The sequence below is a fragment of the Balaenoptera acutorostrata genome, chromosome X, assembly GCF_949987535.1.
Source record: "Balaenoptera acutorostrata chromosome X, mBalAcu1.1, whole genome shotgun sequence".
Lineage (NCBI taxonomy): Eukaryota > Metazoa > Chordata > Mammalia > Artiodactyla > Balaenopteridae > Balaenoptera > Balaenoptera acutorostrata.
The window spans coordinates 118,286,160-118,308,066 of NC_080085.1; the positions used below are offsets into that span (position 1 = coordinate 118,286,160).

The 21,907-nt window shown below is 38.3% G+C and overlaps 1 protein-coding gene across 4 annotated transcripts in view; it reads right to left on the reverse strand.

The window, feature by feature from the left end:
- Positions 1–21,907, reverse strand: part of ARHGEF6 (Rac/Cdc42 guanine nucleotide exchange factor 6) — a 111,191-nt gene that overhangs the window by 36,208 nt on the left and 53,076 nt on the right. For all 4 annotated transcript variants that reach the window (XM_057538400.1, XM_057538403.1, XM_057538402.1 and 1 more), the window contains 3 exons: positions 10,682–10,776; positions 7,587–7,682; positions 6,179–6,301 (listed from right to left, as the gene is read on the reverse strand). In XM_057538400.1, coding sequence (XP_057394383.1) covers positions 6,179–6,301; positions 7,587–7,682; positions 10,682–10,776 — 314 coding nt within the window. The remainder of the gene's footprint in view (positions 1–6,178; positions 6,302–7,586; positions 7,683–10,681; positions 10,777–21,907) is intronic.

Below are 21,907 nucleotides of genomic sequence, written 5' to 3' on the forward strand. Positions count from 1 at the left end.
GAGAATTCAGCACCACCAAACCAGCTCTACAACAAATGCTAAAGGAACTTCTCTAAGTGGGAAACACAAGAGAAGAAAAGGACCTACAAAAACAAACCCAAAACAATTAAGAAAATGGTCATAGGAACATACATATCGATAATTACCTTAAATGTGAATGGATTAAATGCCCCAACCAAAAGACATAGACTGGCTGAATGGATACAAAAACAAGACCCATATATATGCTGTCTACAAGAGACCCACTTCAGACCTAGGGACACATACAGACTGAAAGTGAGGGGATGGAAAAAGATATTCCATGCAAATGGAAATCAAAAGAAAGCTGGAGTAGCTATACTCATATCAGATAAAATAGACTTTAAAATAAAGAATGTTACAAGAGACAAGGAAGGACACTACATAATGATCCAGGGATCAATCCAAGAAGAAGATATAACAATTATAAATATATATGCACCCAACATAGGAGCACCTCAATACATAAGGCAACTGCTAACAGCTATAAAAGAGGAAATCGACAGTAACACAATAATAGTGGGGGACTTTAACACCTCACTTACACCAATGGACAGATCATCCAAAATGAAAATAAATAAGGAAACACAAGCTTTAAATGACACAATAGACCAGATAGATTTAATTGATATATATAGGACATTCCATCCAAAAACGGCAGATTACACGTTCTTCTCAAGTGCGCACGGAACATTCTCCAGGATAGATCACATCTTGGGTCACAAATCAAGCCTCAGTAAATTTAAGAAAATTGAAATCATATCAAGCATCTTTTCTGACCACAACGCTATGAGATTAGAAATGAATTACAGGGAACAAAACGTAAAAAAGACAAACACATGGAGGCTAAACAATACGTTACTAAATAACCAAGAGATCACTGAAGAAATCAAACAGGAAATAAAAAAATACCTAGAGACAAATGACAATGAAAACACGACGACCCAAAACCTATGGGATGCAGCAAAAGCGGTTCTAAGAGGGAAGTTTATAGCTATACAAGCCTACCTAAAGAAACAAGAAAAATCTCAAGTAAACAATCTAACCTTACACCTAAAGAAACTAGAGAAAGAAGAACAAACAAAACCCAAAGTTAGCAGAAGGAAAGAAATCATAAAGATCAGAGCAGAAATAAATGAAATAGAAACAAAGAAAACAATAGCAAAGATCAATAAAACTAAAAGTTGGTTCTTTGAGAAGATAAACAAAATTGATAAGCCATTAGCCAGACTCATCAAGAAAAAGAGGGAGAGGACTCAAATCAATAAAATCAGAAACGAAAAAGGAGAAGTTACAACAGACACCGCAGAAATACAAAACATCCTAAGAGACTACTACAAGCAACTTTATGCCAATAAAATGGACAACCTGGAAGAAATGGACAAATTCTTAGAAAGGTATAAACTTCCAAGACTGAATAAGGAAGAAACAGAAAATATCAACAGACCAATCACAAGTAATGAAATTGAAACTGTGATTAAAAATCTTCCAACAAACAAAAGTCCAGGACCAGATGGCTTCACAGGTGAATTCTATCAAACATTTAGAGAAGAGCTAACACCCATCCTTCTCAAACTCTTCCAAAAAATTGCAGAAGAAGGAACACTCCCAAACTCATTCTATGAGGCCACCATCACCCTGATACCAAAACCAGACAAAGACACTACAAAAAAAGAAAATTACAGACCAATATCACTGATGAATATAGATGCAAAAATCCTCAACAAAATACTAGCAAACAGAATCCAACAACACATTAAAAGGATCATACACCACGATCAAGTGGGATTTATCCCAGGGATGCAAGGATTCTTCAATATACGCAAATCAATCAATGTGATACACCATATTAACAAATTGAAGAATAAAAACCATATGATCATCTCAATAGATGCAGAAAAAGCTTTTGACAAAATTCAACACCCATTTCTGATAAAAACTCTCCAGAAAGTGGGCATAGAGGGAACCTACCTCAACATAATAAAGGCCATATATGACAAACCCACAGCAAACATCATTCTCAATGGTGAAAAACTGAAAGCATTTCCTCTAAGATCAGGAACGAGACAAGGATGTCCACTCTCACCACTATTATTCAACATAGTTCTGGAAGTCCTAGCCACGGCAATCAGAGAAGAAAAAGAAATAAAAGAATACAAATTGGAAAAGAAGAAGTAAAACTGTCACTGTTTGCGGATGACATGATACTATACATAGAGAATCCTAAAACTGCCACCAGAAAACTGCTAGAGCTAATTAATGAATATGGTAAAGTTGCAGGTTACAAAATTAATGCACAGAAATCTCTTGCATTCCTATACACTAATGATGAAAAATCTGAAAGAGAAATTATGGAAACACTCCCATTTACCATTGCAACAAAAAAAATAAAATACCTAGGAATAAACCTACCTAGGGAGACAAAAGACCTGTATGCAGAAAACTATAAGACACTGATGAAAGAAATTAAAGATGATACAAATAGATGGAGAGATATACCATGTTCTTGGATTGGAAGAATCAACATTGTGAAAATGAGTATACTACCCAAAGCAATCTACAGATTCAATGCAATCCCTATCAAATTACCAATGGCATTTTTTACGGAGCTAGAACAAATCATCTTAAAATTTGTATGGAGACACAAAAGACCCCGAATAGCCAAAGCAGTCTTGAGGCAAAAAAATGGAGCTGGAGGAATCAGACTCCCTGACTTCAGACTATACTACAAAGCTACAGTAATCAAGACAATATGGTACTGGCACAAAAACAGAAACATAGATCAATGGAACAAGATAGAAAGCCCAGAGATTAACCCACGCACCTATGGTCAACTAATCTATGACAAAGGAGGCAAAGATATACAATGGAGAAAAGACAGTCTCTTCAATAAGTGGTGCTGGGAAAACTGGACAGCTACATGTAAAAGAATGAAATTAGAATACTCCCTAACACCATACACAAAAATAAACTCAAAATGGATTAGAGACCTAAATATAAGACTGGACACTATAAAACTCTTAGAGGAAAACATAGGAAGAACACTCTTTGACATAAATCACAGCAAGATCTTTTTTGATCCACCTCCTAGAGTAATGGAAATAAAAACAAAAATAAACAAGTGGGACCTAATGAAACTACAAAGCTTTTGCACAGCAAAGGAAACCATAAACAAGACAAAAAGACAACCCTCAGAATGGGAGAAAATATTTGCAAATGAATCAACTGACAAAGGATTAATCTCCAAAATATATAAACAGCTCATTCAGCTCAATATCAAAGAAACAAACACCCCAATCCAAAAATGGGCAGAAGACCTAAATAGACATTTCTCCAAAGAAGACATACAGACGGCCACGAAGCACATGAAAAGATGCTCAACATCACTAATTATTAGAGAAATGCAAATCAAAACTACAATGAGGTATCACCTCACTCCTGTTAGAATGGGCATCATCAGAAAATCTACAAACAACAAATGCTGGAGAGGGTGTGGAGAAAAGGGAACCCTCTGGCACTGTTGGTGGGAATGTAAATTGATACAGCCACTATGGAGAACAATATGGAGGTTCCTTAAAAAACTAAAAATAGAATTACCATATGACCCAGCAATCCCACTACTGGGCATATACCCAGAGAAAACCATAATTCAAAAGGACACATGCACCCGAATGTTCATTGCAGCACTATTTACAATAGCCAGGTCATGGAAGCAACCTAAATGCCCATCAACAGACGAATGGATAAAGAAGTTGTGGTACATATATACAATGGAATATTACTCAGCCATAAAAAGGAACGAAATTGAGTCATTTGTTGAGACGTGGATGGATCTAGAGACTGTCATACAGAGTGAAGTAAGTCAGAAAGAGAAAAACAAATATCGTATATTAATGCATGTATGTGGAACCTAGAAAAATGGTACAGATGAGCCAGTTTGCAGGGCAGAAGTTGAGACACAGATGTAGAGAATGGACATATGGACACCAAGGGGGGAAAACTGCGGTGAGGTGGGGATGGTGGTGTGCTGAATTGGGCGATTGGGATTGACATGTATACACTGATGTGTATAAAACTGATGCCTAATAAGAACCTGCAGTATAAAAAAACAAACAAAACAACTAATACTAAACTTTCATTGGGTTATTTGTATGGAAATATGTTAATATAAATGTTTCAGACATTACATGAAATTTCTAAAAATGTTATATTTGTATTTGTATGGAAATATGTATGGAAATATGTTAATATAAATGTTTCAGACATTACAGGAAACTTCTAAAAATCTTATATGTTCTGGTATAAGGTTATAAGTAATAATCCTAGTTATTACTTTAAAATGTATATCTCAGAAATAACTAATTTTCTTGTCAACTGCATTATTATGAACTTTCATCAAATCTTTAACCATGGTCATTTTTAAGTCTTCTGTCATTTACAGACAGTTCTGGGTGTACTCTGATGATTTTGCAAGTATGTTCCTATAAAAGGGTTTCATCTTCAAGAAATTCATGGAAAAGACTCTGACAAGTACAGGTTTCTGGTAACTGACTGTACTGCTGAACTGAATGACTAAGCATTTTCAGAACTCTAATGAAAAACTGATGAACTCATAAAAGTGCTAACAAAAGATCAAGATGAAAAAAAAAATTAATTACATGGGACTGAGTGAACTGATGAGGATGAGTATAATTTTTGTGACTTTCTGTCTGAATTAAAAAAAAAAAATCCCACAAGGACTCAGAGGCAAAGAATATACAAATCAATTTTCACTGCAAAGTAAAGGAGCTGTTACAGTGGAGGATTACTGGACTGAATGTCAATATTATGACATAGTATGAGTGTGTTTCATGTTTGGTAATTGCAATCATTGTTGCTTTTGTTGTGGTCATCCATGTACAATGCTTGGTGTCAGTCTATTTATCTCTTGTAAAAATAAAATACAGTGTGTGTGTGTGGAAAAAAAAAAATAAAATGAATGTATAACTGCAAAAAAAAAATCGCTCATGGTGTAACAACTTGTGAATAATACTTGTTTTATAATGAACTTAAGGGACACAGAATTTGCCAGATTCTCTATCTTTATTCCCTAAAGACACCAAGGCCATAGGTGGCCTTTTATTCCTTTGTCTCACTTGAAGGTATTGAACAGTATCCCTATCAAATATTTGATGAGTCACTGAAAATGTTTACCTATCTACAAAAACAACACTAATGCATACTAATAAAGGCAATGAAGAGAAAAAAAAAAAAAAAAAAGAGCCTCTGTGTGTTGTTCTTGCTATTGTCCCACCTGGATTCCTAGCACATGGCTTCAAAGTCCAAACTGTGTCTTCAAGCCTATCCTACAGAATTCTGGCCCAGATGAATGTATCAGTGAATGTGTCAAGGGTGAGTCATCAGAGGGTAAGGAAGGGTAGGAGAGATGTGAGCTTATCTGGGTCCCTTGCAAGGACTCTTAAAGGAGATACTGTGCTGCTGTTCCCCATGAATCTGAAACAATTTATATTCGTGTGTAATTGTCATCAGAGACCTTTGCTTAGAGTACCTGACACCCAGTTCACAGGCTTAGTTTCCTTCCACCTTTCCCTGCTGATACCTGCCTTTTAGCCATATTACTACTTGAGACTTCCTCTACCAGACAAAGGGAGAGTGAAAAAGAGATGAATCTAGGCAGCTTCCTCTGCAGCAACTTGGATAAAACATTCACTGGGATGGGGAAGGCTAAACCATTGGCTCTAAATAGAATTTTACTTCAAGAAAGCCTTCCCTGACCCTTCCTTCACTCCACACTTTGATACCATGTTCAAAGTCTCACAGCTTCCTTTTAATTACCCTTTTCTAATACAACATGTTTACAACATTTAATTTCATGTCTATTTCTCTCAAGAGTCTATGCCCCATGAGGGAAGGGACCTTCTCTTCCTTGTTCACTACTGTATCCCCATCAACTACTATAGGACCTTGCACATAGTAGGTGCTCAATAAATTATTTGTTACATGAATGGACAATAAATCCATATAACAATGAATCAATTTCTGGTATGATGAATGGGGATAATCAAGAGTTCAGTGGGAGATCTTGGATTTCCAAATGAGGTAGTCCTGGGAAAGGATATCATTGCAAAACAGCTTTTTGGGGGAAATGTTAATGATTTACCTGTGCTGGGTGAGTACATTTACAGCTGAAGGATGATTTGCACAGTAAGCCAGGTACATAGATTTAAAATGAGGCATGAGGTTCAGTAGACAACCACCTACTTTGTGTTGGTTTTCTGGAAACCTGTAAGCAAAACAGGTGAAACACAGAATGTAAAATAGGAAATGGGATAAAGGAAGATGATTCCAATTAAACCTGGCAACATGCAAACCTTATGAATTCTTTTGCCAAAGTTAAAAAGAAACTTCTATATTATAACCACTTTATCTATGAAATGCAAGTTCCTGGCCACTGTTTTAAACTCTAGCCACCAAACATAGCTCCAATATATAGGGTCAGATACTTATTTGGAATTACTAGGGTTTTTTAAGTTGCTTATTCAAATTATAATATTCAAATTTAGCCGGGCACACTAAAAATACTCTTGATTAATTTGCATGAAGTTCAAGTACAGACAAAACTAACTGAATCCAAAAATGACACATCACAAAGGAGTTTTATGTAGTCTTGGTGGCCTGGTGTTGCTAGGCAAGGTGACATCCAGATGTTTAGAATTACATGGCACCCATTTTAGTTTGCAGAAAAATCAAAAAAACACAAGAAAGAAAAAAAATTACTCGGAATTCCACCATTCAGAGATATCTATTATAACAATGTTGGCATATTCCTTGGACTCTCTTCTACAGGTTTCTATATAAAATGAAAAGCAAAGATTACAAATCTAAATAGTAATCTGCTCTTCTCACTTAGTCACCATCTTTTCATACCAGTAATATGGATCCCTATCAGCATTTGCAGCGGCTCCTCGGGTCTCTTTAGAGGGGGTTCTCACCAGCTTCGTCCCTGGACAACCACCCGTGTCTCATTAAGCTCAAGAAGCAGGCAATTGCCCCAAGTTCCCTATAGACGATGAAAGTCACCAGTTCTCCGTGATCCAGAAAACGAATCTTGCTCCAGAAACATATTGCCTGATGATCATCACAGGTCATTCTGCAGTATGAAGTTGAACACTTCAACGAGCTAGCTAGCCATCAATGATGCGTTGTGGTTCACATAAAGATATTACTTGGAAAAGTAATTCGCAATGTACAAAAGAAAAATATCTAATCGATGACAAAAGCATCATCCATGGTCAATTTAGACCTTATTTGTCAATATGATTTTTAAATAAAGTGAGAAATAACTGACCAGATGTAGAGTCCTGATAAGCAACTAGTGGGTTGACTCTGTGAATACCACCAGCTAGTAGATTTTCTCTGTACTGGGGCAATTTATCAAAGTTGTAATAAATGTATAAATGCATAATAAATATAAAGGGCCCCTATCTAAGACAACAGTTAAAAGAAAACAAAACACACCAAAAAACCCAATGTTGCTAGCTATCCTGATGGCGACGTGCGACACTTACTTTGAACATTCTTCCAAGGCTTGGCAGAGCGTCTGTTGAAACGTGCATACTTCCTCGAAGTTTCCCAATAAAGATGTAAATTCCACAGTACTCAGACTGAAAATATATATATATATGTAGTTTCAGTGAAGAGAACTTGGGGATGACTCTAGTTATCTATCTCTAGTCTAGTTAGCTGATAGTTTGCTAGTAACTGGCAAATGGGAGAAGGGAAGCAATCCCTATATTTTAACTTCTGTTTTTTAATTGACACCAACTCTGTGATCTCAAGCAACTTTCTAAAGCTTCTTTCCTTGATTTCCCTTTTCCATAACAAGAATAATGATCTTAAAGAAAATGAGTGTTTATAAGGGACATTTAGGTATTTTACAAAGCAAGGAGTAAATGAATAACAAGTGCTTGACATCTAAGCATCTACAGAGAACAGATTGGTGGTCGCCAAAGGGGGGGGTGGAATGGGGGTCAAAAGGTTCAAGCTTCTAGTTATAAAATAAGTAAGTCATAGGGACGTAATGTACAGCATGGTGACCATAGTTAATAATACTGTACTGCATAGTGGAAAGAGTTGCTGAGAGAGTAGATCTTAAAAGGTCTCATCACAAGAAAAAAAATTTTGTAACTGTGTGTGATGATGAATGTTAACTAGATGTATTGTGGTGATCATTTCACAATATATACAAATATTGAATCATTACACCGTACACCTGAAACTAATATAAAGTTATATGTCAATATATCTCAATAAAAAAATATCTAAGTATCTAAATGGGTAGAATACATCATAGCTGGGAATAAGTGTAAAAACTTTTGAATACTCTCCTCTAGAGGAGCTGGGAAAGTAATTGAAAGACATTACATATGCCATTCATAAATCAACTAAAGGAAATCTTGAGCGGAAATAGGAGGGAAGAAAATAGTACTGATGTGTTTGTTTGCTTTTGGAACGGAATGGAGTCAAACACAAACTGAACCATTTTAATCCAGTGCCTCTGTATTAAGAATTTTCTCATCCTTTCTTCCCCTACCAAATAATAGGTGATAAAAACAAGAGCCAGCACGAATACAGCGCTTAACACTGAGGTAAGCATTTTACAAATAACAACTCGTCTTAACCTTACAACAACTTTATGAGGTAGGTACTATTGCTGTCTCTGTTTTACACGTAAGGAAATCCAGGCACAGAGAGGTTAAAGCAAATCAGCCAAAGTCCCAAAGCCAGTGAATGGTGAAGCCAGAATTTGAACCCAAACATTCTAGCTCCAGAGTCCATGCTCCTAACCACTTTTCAAGAGAAAACTTTTCTGAAGATTTACTTAAAAGGCCAATGTCTGCCACATGTTCTTTCTCCTTAATATAATAATACAAGGGGAGGGTTTCCAGGAGAGTAATTTTTGCTGACAAAGAAAAGGAAGACCCAAACAGACGTTACCAGTAACCCCTAGGGTATAAAAAGCACCCAGTTCCTCTGCTCTGATGCCCTCCTGAACCACAAGCTGGAAAACCCCTCTCACGGGTGTCAAAAGCGAAACCCTTTAGCCAGCTTCCCTGGCTGCCGTCCCCCATAGCAGCAAGAACCTGACTGGGGGCTTATCTGGACCTTTCAGGATCAAACAATAAACAGTCCCCTTTGCTCAAATCACTTTGGGGTCTACGAGGCAGAACCAATGGAAAGTGACCAGAACTGCATTTTGAATTTCCTTGGGAACAGTGCAGTTCTGACTCGGGTCTCTCACCTCCTCTGCCGTGGCTCTTTTCTTTTCCTTTGACTATTTCTTGATTGCTAATCAGTCACTCCTTCATTTGAAATCTTACCATCTCCGCTGCCAGGGTTACCACTTCAGTTTCCCTCTCCTCCTCTGCCTGTCACTTCTAGAACACGGTACCACGTTTCACTCGGTGGCAGGAGACGCAGTGGGTTGAGTCTGGCCACTGACTGACCGTGTGATGGGCAGGACCGTGAGCCTCTCTGGACTTTGTGGGTTTTTTTATTTATTCAATGAGGATAGTCATTTCCTCCAGGGCGCTAGACCCAGTGATTCACTGAGGTTCCATTCAGCTCTAAGGGCTATGATTCACAGAGCACTTCATGTTTTACATAATAATAACAAAAGCCACTTTGTTGTTGATCATTTAAACTCTTACAAAACACAGGAATACAAAATCCTTTCATACTGAAGTAAGATTCCCATAGTGCCATGAAAATAACCGAGTAGGAAATTTAACAGGACATCATGCCTAAGCAAGCGTGATTTAGAAAAAGGGAGAAAATAGTGAAATACATTAAACTTATTTAAGCCTGAAGCCAACAGTTTAGGCAATTGTTTGGCAAAAATAAACTCTTAAACTGAGGTACAAGAAGAGGTTTCTGTCCTCCATTCTATGTATCGACTGCTAAATTTACCATTTGACTTATAGATCATAATCTCCAGTAAAGTTTAATCCATTAAAATAAAAAACACACATAAATGCAGTTAGCTACTATTTGTTACATACGCCAGGCCTACAAGCACTAAAAAATGAACAGCCAATATTTTTCTTTTGTGAAAAGTAAGTTTTCAGTTCAGGCCTTCAGATTTCTAAGACCAGGATAAGGTTTGAATATTTTTAACACCTCTTTCTCATTCACTTTTGCCTGGGTGAAATACTGGCTTGAATTGCTCTTAGGAACATTCACAAAATGCCACACTTTTTCCACTCTGGGAGCATGGGAAAGAGTTTCTGCCCTGGCAAGCCAAGGTCAGAGCGAGCACAAGAATTTCCCGTGTCTGTGCTTTCTGCATAAAAACACCAGCAAGTCCTTTTTCTGGAAGGTAAAACTAGATGTATCACTTCTAAAACGTACAAGATAAAAATGGTGACAGACAGAAAGGCAGATCGGCTCATTCCCTCCACAGCCAGAAGAGAAAGAAAGCCAAGCTCTCCAAAAGCTACATCTTGCATAATTTCTGTTGCCTTGACCATGTTCTTGGCAACCTGTGATCTGTGGAAATTCTTCTAAAGGGCAAAATCAATTATTCAGTGACATAAGAGTAATGACTCCATCTACTGATATTATCTTGCTTTGCTTAGCGAGGGGTTTAAAATATAAATCTTACTTGTTATTGGACTGCAGGGGTCTTAAGTAAGTAACAAGAAGAGACTGAAGTTCTTTAGCATAATCTTTTTCAGTGTCCAAGATATTCTGTAACACCTATGGAGAAACAAAGGTCAAGGTATTGTAACTGTCAGAAAAGTCCAAGGTAAAATAGAGTTTTAGATGTTTTAACCAAATTATCAGAAAAAGAAAGTCCTATTTACTCAGCTAGCACTGTAAGTAAGGAGCACAAAATCTGAATGCACTTTGTTTCATTCTAGTAAACTACTCTAATAATTGCATGACAACTGGTTATACTGCATAACTCATACGAACACATTTTTTCAGAATTACCCATAATTGGAGGGGCCTTGCCATTTACACAGTACTGCTCAGAATGCTTTCACGTGCTTTAAATCATTTTATCCTCAGCAAAGGTCTCAGCTAACAAAGGATCATCATTCCCATTTTACGGATGAGGAAATTGAGACCAGCTACCTCAAGACATAGAGATTCAGTGTCAGGATAATTTCATGATAACTGATGTCAAACATCAAAAAAGATTTTTTAAAATTACGTTCTTGAGAAAATCTTTAGGTGACAAAATCTGAGGACACTGAATTTTTAAGCAGTTAAAACTGGTTTTTTAATAAAGGTAAAAAGTGCTAGTATGAACATTTCAAAGAGAAAAAGAAGCTGAAATGTGAGGAATTTAACAAAGAAAATGATGCTTACTAGTATTATTAATGATAGCCAAATGAAAATCCTATCGGCAAAACAACCAATGTACAGGTCCACAACTTCTCTGCCCCCACCAGCCCTGGGGTCACACCTCATTTCCCAGCCTCTTCTGGAGGCAGCTGTAACCTTAATTCTAAGCTCCTAGAGATCACCAAGTTAACATTTTGGTGTATTTTCTCTCATATCTCCTAATCCATTCAACACAAATTTACTGAGTGCCTCCTTGGTGCCAAAGGCCATGCCTGTCCTCAGGGAGTTTCTACTCTGTCTTCAGAGGGAGACATTAAACACGGGCTCACAAGACAATGTGAAGCATTCTTAGCCAGGAGAAGCCCCTTAGCCTACCAATATGCCAGACATATACTCACAAAACAGTGCATGATGATCTGCTATTGACAGGTGGAGTGGACAAAGCAATTGGAGGTCCAGGTAGCTGTGGGTTTTTTGGGAAACAATTGGACTGGAGGGTGGTCGTCCAGGCTCTGCTACCAACGGACAGGTTGCTTCAGTTTTAAGGCTCATCTCAGATTGTGACATTTCACCTACCTCAGGGACCATTGTGAAGAGGTAAGTGTGAGACACTGTACAGGTAGGTGCTGGGTGAGTTGGGAAACAGTCCCTCCAATTTAAGGGGTTAAAAAAAGGTTTCTCAATGGCAGCACTATTGATATTTCACAGCAGATAGCTCTTTGTTGTGAGCAGATGCCCTGTGCACTGTAGGATGTTTAACAACATCCCTGGCATCTACCCACCAGATGTCAGTTGCATGCCACCCCCTACCCCAGTATGAAAACCAAAAATGTGTCCAGACATTGCCAGATGTCACCTGAAGGGCAATATCACTCCTAGTTGACAAGGACATAGACCACAGGGTGGCTTCAAAAGCTAGGGCTTAAGTTGTAGCCCCTCCTCCCAGCCACTCATGTCTACTTTCAGTTTCTCTATTCCTCAGGGAGGAATGCCTACTCTCTAAAGGTGTAAGTGTAAATTTAAGGGCCTGGAGGTACCAGTGCTCTGTGAAATTAATCCAGGGATGGAACAGAGATGTTCCCCTATAGAAAGTCGAAGCACAACAAAGGAAATTAGAAACTAACTTGAGATGAATAAAAAAGAAAACACAACATCAAAACTTATGGGATGAAGTTAAAGCAGTTCTTAGAGACTGTAAATAGCTGTAAATGCCTACATCAGAAAGAAGAAAGAGGACTTCTGGTTTCCAGTCCAGCATTTAAGGCATTTGGAAGTCATCACTCCATCCTAAAAACAAGTAAATAGTTGAACAACTAGAAAAAAACTTTGCTTACATCTGTAAGGGAATTGAGTTCACAGGCAAAAATGGTACACTTAAAATTGGAGAGACAGACAGGCAGATAGAGAATCATAACTTGCTGGACCAGAAGACCATGAGCAGAAGCCTCCATGGGAAGTGGTATCAGGGTAGGAAAACCTGAACTGTAATTGATGAATTGCTGGGGGCTCAGTGCAGAAACATCTGAGAGTTAAGAACTCTAGGGGGTCCAGTCACAGAGGAGCACACCCACACTTCTGTGAGTTTTACCTCCAGAAGCTGTACCAGGTTATCACAATGAAGATAGGAAGAAAATCTCCCTTGTGCTTCAGGAGAGGGAAGGGAAAAGTAGCCATTTTGAAATTTACCAGAGCATTCTGTTCTTCATAACAAGGTCTGCCCTCAAGAGAGAAAGTATTTTACCAAACCCTAACCTATTGGGGTTTTATCAGAGCCTAATATACCTAGGGGAAGAGAAATACCCTACTCCAGCTCCCTCTAGCCTTCCTGTCCTATCTAAGGGAGGGAAGAAAAAGACAGAGAAACACTGCTGAAGTTCACAATCTAGGGACATAAGCTCACCAAAAGACTGAGACCTAATCATAGGACTTGAGAACACTTCCCCTGACCCCATAACTTACCGCCATATTACTAAAGGCCTATTTACTGCAGTTCCTCTTACCTAGTACATCACATCTGGCTTCCAACAAAAAATTACAAGGCATATGAAACGGTAAAAAAAAACACAGTTTGAAGAGACAGAGCAAACATTAGAACCAGAATCAGATATGGTAGGAACATTGGAATTATCAGACCAGGATTTTAATATAACAATGATTAATATGCTATGGGCTCCAAAGGAAAAAGTAGACAACATGCAAGAACAGATGGGTACTGCAAGCAGGAATAAATACTGAGAAGGAATAAAAATGAAATGCTAGAGATCAAAAACACTCTAATAGAAATGAAGAATGCCTTTGATGGGCTTGTTAGTAAACTGGACCACTGAGGATAGAAGCTCTGGGCTTGAGGATGTGCCAATAGAAACTTTCAAAACTGAAAAGCAAACAGAAAAAACACCTGAAAAATGGAACAAAATATCTAAGAACTGTGGGACAACATCTAAAGGTGTAACCTATGTGTGATGAGAATACCAGAAGGAGAATAAAGAGAGGAAGGTACAGAAGAAATATTTGAAACAACAGTGACTAAGAATTTCCCCAAATTAATGTCAGACACCAAGCCACAGATCCAGGAAGCTCAGAGAAAACCCAGCAGGATAAATGCCCCCCCTGCAAAATGCCCCCTAAGCACACCATATTCAAACTCCAGAAAAATCAAAGATAAAGAAAAAAATCTTGAAAAAAGCCAGAGGATAAAAATACTTTACCTATAGAGAAGCTAAGATAAGAATTATACCTGACTTGTCAGAAAGCATACAAGCAAGAGGAGAGTGGAGTAAAATATTTAAAGTGTTGGGGAAAAAAACCCCCACCAACCTGGAATTCTGTATCTTGTGAAATTTTCCTTCAAAAGTCAAGCAAAAATAGACTTTCTAGGACAAACAAAAATTGAGGGAATATTCTTGCCAGCAGACCTGCTTTGCAAAAAGTGGGTTTTTTTTTAAAGTTCAGAGAGGGACTTCCCTGGTGGTCCAGTGGCTAAGACTCCGTGCTCCCAATGCAGGGGGCCCAGGTTTGATCCCTGGTCAGGGAACTAGATCCCCCATGCCGCAACTAAGAGTTCGCATGCCACAACGAAGATCCCACCTGCTGCAACTAAGACCCAGTGCAGCCAAATAAATAAATATTTAAAATTTTTAAAAATTAAAAAAATAAAGTTCGGGTGGGATAGGGAGGGTGGGAGGGAGACACAAGAGGGAGGGGATATGGGGATATAAGTATACATATAGCTGATTCACTTTGTTATACAGCAGAAACTAACACAACAATGTAAAGCAATTACACTCCAATAAAGATGTTAAAAAAAAATAAAATAAAAACTAAAGATCAGAGAGAAAGAAAATGTTATAGGTTAGAAACAGATCTACATAAATAAAGCATGAAAGAAGGAATAAGTGAAGATAAAATTAAAACTTATTTTTCTGTAAATCAACTATACCTCAATAAAAAAACTTTTATTTTTCGTCTTAATTGATCTAACAGATAACAGTTTGTTCAAAGGAATAATAGAAACAATGTATTATATATATATATATATATATATATATATATATATATATATATATAATGCTTATGTGTGCTTATGTATAAGTGAAATGAATGACAGCAATGATACAAGGGATAGGAAGGAGGAATTAGGAACACTTTGTTATTATAAAGTATTTGTACTTGTACCTGTGAAGCAATACAGTGTTATTTGAAAGTGGACTTGGACTAGTTCTAAATGTATATTGCAAACTCTAGGGCAATCACTAAAAAAGTTTAAAAAAAATTCTAAAAAGACACAAGCTACCAAAACTGACTCACAAAGAAGTAGAAAATCTGAATATCTCTATAACAAGTAAAGAGATTGAATTAATATTCAAAACAACTTCCCATAAGTTAAAGCCCAGGATGAGATTGCTTTATTGATTAATTCTACCAAAAAATTAAAGAATTCATATCAATCCTTCACAAACACTTAAAATCCTGGAAAAGAAGAGTGTACAAAGTTAGAGTGTATACTTCTCAATTTCAAAACTTACTAAAAAGCTTCAGTAACAAGACAGTTTAGTACTGGTATAAAATAGATATATAGACCAATGGAATAGAATTGAGAGTCCAGAAATGAACTCATGGTGAATTGATTTTTGACAAGAGTGCTGTGAACTTCCAATAAGGAAAGAATAGTCTTTTCAAAAAATGGTGCTGGCTAAATGGGAAAAGAATTTGATAAAGAATAGATACATGTATATGTATAACTGAATCACTTTGCTGTACCCTTGAAACTAACACAACATTGTTAATCAACTATACTCCAATATAAAATAAAAAGTTAAAAACAAAGGTATATAGGGCTTCCCTGGTGGTGCAGTGGTTGAGAATCTGCCTGCCAATGCAGGGGACACGGGTTTGAGCCCTGGTTTGGGAAGATCCCACATGCCGCGGAGCGGCTGGGCCCGTGAGCCACAATTACTGAGCCTGCATGTCTACAGCCTGTGCTCCACAACAGGAAAGCCTGCGATAGTGAGAGGCCCGTGCACCGCGATGAAGAGTGGCCCCCACTTGCCACAACTAGAGAAAGCCCTCGCACAGAAACGAAGACCCAACACAGCCATAAATAAAATAAATAAATAAATAAATAAATAAATAAAAATTAAAAACAAAAACAAAAAGAAAAAAAACAAAGGTATATAAAAAGTGGTGCTGGGACTTCCCTGGTGGCGCAGTGGTTGGGAATCCACCTGCCAATGCAGGGGACACGGGTTCGATCCCCGGTCCAGGAAGATCTCACATGCTGCGGAGCAACTAAGCCCATGCGCCACAACTACTGAGCCTGTGCTCTAGAGCCTGTGAGCCACAACTACTGAGCCCATGTGCCACAACTACTGAAGCCTGCGTGCCTAGAGCCTGTGCTCCGCAACAAGAGAAGCCACCGCAATGAGAAGCCCAGGCACCGCAATGAAGAGTAGCCTGCACTCTCTGCAACTAAAGAAGGCCCGTGCACAGCAACAAAGACCCAACGCAGCCAAAATAAAATAAAATAAATAAATAAATAAAAACAACAAAAAAACAAAAACAGAAAACACATGTACCCTTTGATTGTGCAATCCCTCTTTAAAGAAAAAAAAGTGGTGCTGGGACCACTGAATAACTACATACAAAGAAAGAATTTGCACTCCTACTTCACACCATATACAAAAATTAACTCAAAATGGATTCAAGAGTTAAAACTACAAAACTCTTAGAAGAAAACAGAGGAGGAAATCTTTCTGATCTTGAATTCGGCAATGGATTCTTGGATGACACCAAAAGCACAAACAACAAGAGAAAAAATAGATAAACTGAAATTCATGAAAATTGAAAACTTTTATGTATCAAAGGACATTATCAAGAAAGTAAAAAGACAACCCACAGAATGGGGAAAATATCTACAAATCATATATTTGAAAAGGTTCTACTATTCAGAATATATAAAGGACTCTTACAACTCAACAATAAAAATAATCAGTTAAAAGTTGGCAAAAGATTTAAATAGATATTTCTCCAAAGAAGATATACAAATGGCCAATAAGTGCATAAAAAGATACTCAACATAGTTAACCATTAGGGAAATGCTAATCAAAACCACAATACTACTTCACACTCATTAGGGTGGCTATAATAAAAAGAAAAAATAGAAAGAACAAGTGTTGGTAAGGGTGTGGAGAAACTGGAACCCTCATACATTGCTGGTGGGAAAGTCAAAAATTGTAACTGCTGTGGAAAAGTTTGGCAGTGCCTCAAAAAGTTAGACATAGAGTTATTACATGACCCAGTAATTCTACTCCTAGAGAAATGAAAACATATGTCTGTGCAAAAATTTGCACATCAATTTTCACAGCAGCATTATAAATAATAACCAAAAAGTGGAAATAATCCAAAGGTCCATAAACAAAACCTGGTATATATCCATAATATGGAAGATTTATTCTGTCATAAAAAGCAATGAAGGGGGCTTCCCTGGTGGCGCAGTGGTTGAGAATCTGCCTGCCAATGCAGGGGACACGGGTTCGGGCCCTGGTCTGGGAGGATCCCACATGCCACGGAGCAACTGGGCCCGTGGGCCACAACTACTGGGCCTGCGTGTCTGGAGCCTGTGCTCCGCAACGAGAGGCCGCGACAGTGAGAGGCCTGCGCACCGCGATGACGAGTGGCCCCCGCTCGCTGCAACTGGAGAAAGCCCTCGCACAGAAATAAAGACCCAACATAGCCAAAAATAAAATAAATAAATAAATAAATTTTAAAAAAAAATTATAAAAAAAAAAAAAAAAAAAAGCAATGAAGGGACTTCCCTGGTGGTCCAGTGGTAAAGAATCCGCCTTCCAATGCAGGGGACACAGGTTCGATCCCTGGTCGGGAAACTAAGATCCCACATTCTGCGGGGCAGCTAAGCCTGTGCACTCTAGAGCTTGCGTGCCACAACTAAAGAGCCCGCGCACTGCAACTACGAGCCCGCATACCACAACGAAGATCCTGCGTGCCGCAACTAAAACCCGACGCAGCCAAATAAATTAATTAATTTTAAAAAATACTTTCCTTCTTTAAGAAAAAAAAACAATGAAGTACTGATACATTCTACAACATGGATGAACCTTGAAAATACTATGCTAAGAAAGAAGTCAAACACAAAAGAACAAATATTGTATGATTCAATTTATATGAAACATCCAGAATAGGGAAAACCCATAGAGACAGAAAGTCGATTAGTGGTTGTCAAATTACTCTGAACGGGTACAGGGTTTCTTATTGGGGTGATGAAAATGCTGGAAAGTGAGATGGTGGTGATCATCACACAACTCTGTTAATTTACTAAAAATCAGTGAATTGTACACTTTAAAGTGGTGATATTTGTGGTATGTGAATTATGTGTCATTATAGTTGTTATTTTAAAGTCAAAGCACAAATTTCTCATCTGTTAATAGAAACTTTTCTGTTTTTTCTCTGACTCCAAGTCCTCATCCAGTAGTGTCCTTCCAAACTCAAATGTGTCCATCGTTAGCGGTCTCTGCCCAGCTGGGCTGCTGTTCACTGCAATGTGTTAAATAATCATTTATACTCATGCTCAGCACTAGGATTCATTTTTTTATTCTTAAAAATGGAGAGAGCTGCACTAGAATTCAACAGTACCACATTTTATTAAGAGGTAAAACTCATACGCAGACTACCGTTTTAGCAACATTTGTCTATAGTATTTGTATTGGAGGAAAAAGAGGATGGTGGCCTGGCTTCCCACTTATATTCAGGAGAGAATGAAGTCATCTCATCATCTCCTTTGTTCACATTTTTCTAAAGAGACCATGTCTGGTAATGAGCCATCTCACATCCTCAACCTTGCTTTCAAGCACTGTTGTCTGTAACTGTCACACTACCCAAAGTATAGTGTCCATTGAAAAAAAAGAAAAACAAAGTAAAAAAGAAAACAAAACAAAACACAGTCATTGCCTGAGGGAATTTTTAAATTAGAAAATTCACGGATATTATTTACATCATAAAATGTGATTTTTAAGATAATTAAACATCACTGCTTTAATCCCATGGTTGCTATAATTCAACATTCCTTCCCTCATTGAAACAGTTTTATTATTTTAACTTCCTTTAAAATGCTATCACAGGTAGTTCCTTTAAGAGAAAGCACTAAGATGTTGCAAGAAAGGCGCCAACTGTCCTGCTCCAGTGGATTTATCTGCTAGGCGAAGCAGCACACTTTCTAAGGGTTCCATCTGTGCTGGAACCAGTCACATGGGACAAACGGAGGTAGGAAGGCAGACACTCCCTGCTGCCTTTGAGTAAGTTCTGGAGAGCTGAATGGAAACATACACTAAACTCATATTGTTGCAAGTCTTGAGGGTGCCTGAATGCTGACTTTACAAGCTAAATTGACACAGGTGATTAATGAGTCCTTCATTAAATAATGCAAAATGTGTTTGAATGATGATGTACTAAATAGCATTGCCCTTGCTGTGGTTTGATTAGTAGAAATGCTCATCAGGGTGGATGCCTGGGATTCTCTCCCAAATTCACTTGGATTTTTATTGCTTTCCTCAATCTCAGAAGACCAACTGATGAACTGCGGAGACTGGTTCTTTATTTTTCAGGCCACAGGGCATCTACTGTAAAAGGATAAAAAGGGAAGCAGACAGAGAAGGCTATGTGTTCCCAAACAGAAGGCCTCAGTGGTGAGTCAGAACGCAAACAGTTTGGCAGGCCAACCAACTTCAGAGCAGTACAATCTGATCGAGATGAAATCCACTCAAATACTAAAATGGACTGTGTCCAGACATTGCCTTTGCCTCTCTGACTCCATCTTCACAAGGACAACAGAGTATCCTTTTGCTCAATTAACCTCTGACTAAATTCAGAATAAAACAGATGGTGAGAAGCCATAGAAAAAAGAGGTGGAGGCCTTTTGTACCTCCATCCTGGGCTATTGATTTTCCAGTAAAATATATTTCCTCCATTTCCTGGAAAGGCTTTAGAATGAGTTCATTTTTATAACTCTGTTTTCCATAAGGGAACAAGTCATATAAGTCTGAAGAAATTATTTTAAGAGGCTAAAATGCATAAACAAAAGCTGGAAACAGAGATACATCCCATGATAAAGGAAGATTATAATGGCCCCAGGAAACCTTAATCTAAGCAAAACCATCATATTATAGGAATTCTGAGATAAGTATGATGCCTGCAAAAACGGGTTCATGTTGGTAAAGTCCTAGGAGATGGGAAAAGGCAATACACTACTGTATTTATGTCATATTTGACGTATATGGCAGAAGAGCCCGCCTGTTTACATTCAAGTGCAGTGATCAGTTTCACTCCTCCAGGTCCTTGGTTTCCACAAAACAAGCAGCACTCTTGCCCTGTTATGGACAGATTCTGCAAAACAGAGATGGATTCTGAAAACTCTTGTCACCTCCCTGACCTCAGATGGAAGATATGGATGAGTTAGGCAGGAAATGGGTAGGTAAAAAACAATAGGGGATATGGAGAAGGAATAACTGGACAGATGTGTAAGGTAGTTTAGGCTGATGGTTTTAAAAAAGGGAGGGTGCACAGAGGTTTTTTAGGGCTGTGAAATTACTCTGAACAACACTGTAACGGTGGATACGTGTCATTATACATTTGTCCAAACCCATAGAATGCCCAACACCAAGAGTGAATGGTAATGTAAACTCTGGACTTTGGTGCTAATGACGGGTCAATGTAGGTTCATCAATTGTCACAAATGTCCCACGCTGGTGGGAGATGCTGATCCTGGGGGAGCCTGTGCATGTGTGTGGGTAGGTGGTATACAGGACATCTCTAATCTTTGGATCAATTTTGCTGTGAACCTAGAACTGCTCTAAAAAATAAAGTTTTTTTTAGAAGGGTAGATAAGCACTAGAAACGGGTAGAAAGCACTAGATAAGCACTAGAAACGGGTAAACAGAAGATGGGTGGCAGGAGCAAGAACTACAGGAGGCTTCCTGGGATTCTGATGTGATTGAACGGGTCTCAGATTTCTTCCCACCTTTCCGACTGCACGGAGGTTCTGGTAAGACATCTGCCACACGTTACAATAAAGGAGAAGAAAGTTAGAAAAAATAAATAATACTGGCCCTTACTGATTATATTTTCCTATTTGGATGTAGGGAAATGTCATCTCTCACTCTGCAGACAGATGCTCATCCCCAGAGTTTAGTACAGGCAGACCTCGTTTTATTGCGTTTTGCTTTACTGCGCTTCACGGATATTGTGGTTTTTCCACAAATGGAAGGTTTGTGGCAACCCTGCATCAAGCAAGTCTATTGGCGCCGTTTTTCCAACAGCATTTGCTCACTTCATGTCTCTGTGTCACTTTTGGTAATTCTCGCAATAGCCCAAACTTTTTCATTATTATTATATTTGTTATGTGACCAGTGATCTTTGATGTGACTATTGCAAAAAGATTACAACTCGCTGATGGCTCAGATGTTGGCGAGCATTTTTTGCAATAAAATGTTTTTAAATGAGGTGTGTACATTGTTTTTTAAGACAATGCCATTGCACACTTAACAGACTACAGTAAAGTGTAAACATAACTTTTATATGCACTGGGAAAACAAACAACTCATGTAACTCGCTTTACTGTGATGGTCTGGAACTGAACTGGCAATATCTTTGAGGTGTGCCTATATTAGGATTACTGTGAGTCTGGCCTATTTGTGGCAGCACGAGGGACCGCATTCTTACATTGGGCTGCACCAGTTGCAATAAATAAGGAATTTCACCCTCCGAGAGGCATTTTGATGGGGAGAGAAGAGAGCGCAGTCCATTCTGTGACCTGCAGGCACGCACATTCTTGCCTGGATGAACGTGCTCACAGGGTTCCCCCTGCCTGAATTCCCTTCCAGCTCTTCTCTGCTTATCTAAGTCCTGACATGCCGTCAATCCTCTCTCCCATTCAACCTTTCCCTTTATTGGTTCTCAAATTTTAGTTTAGTGAGTATCAGCATCACCTAGGGGGGATGGAGAGAAGGGGGCTGAGGGGGTGTTAAAA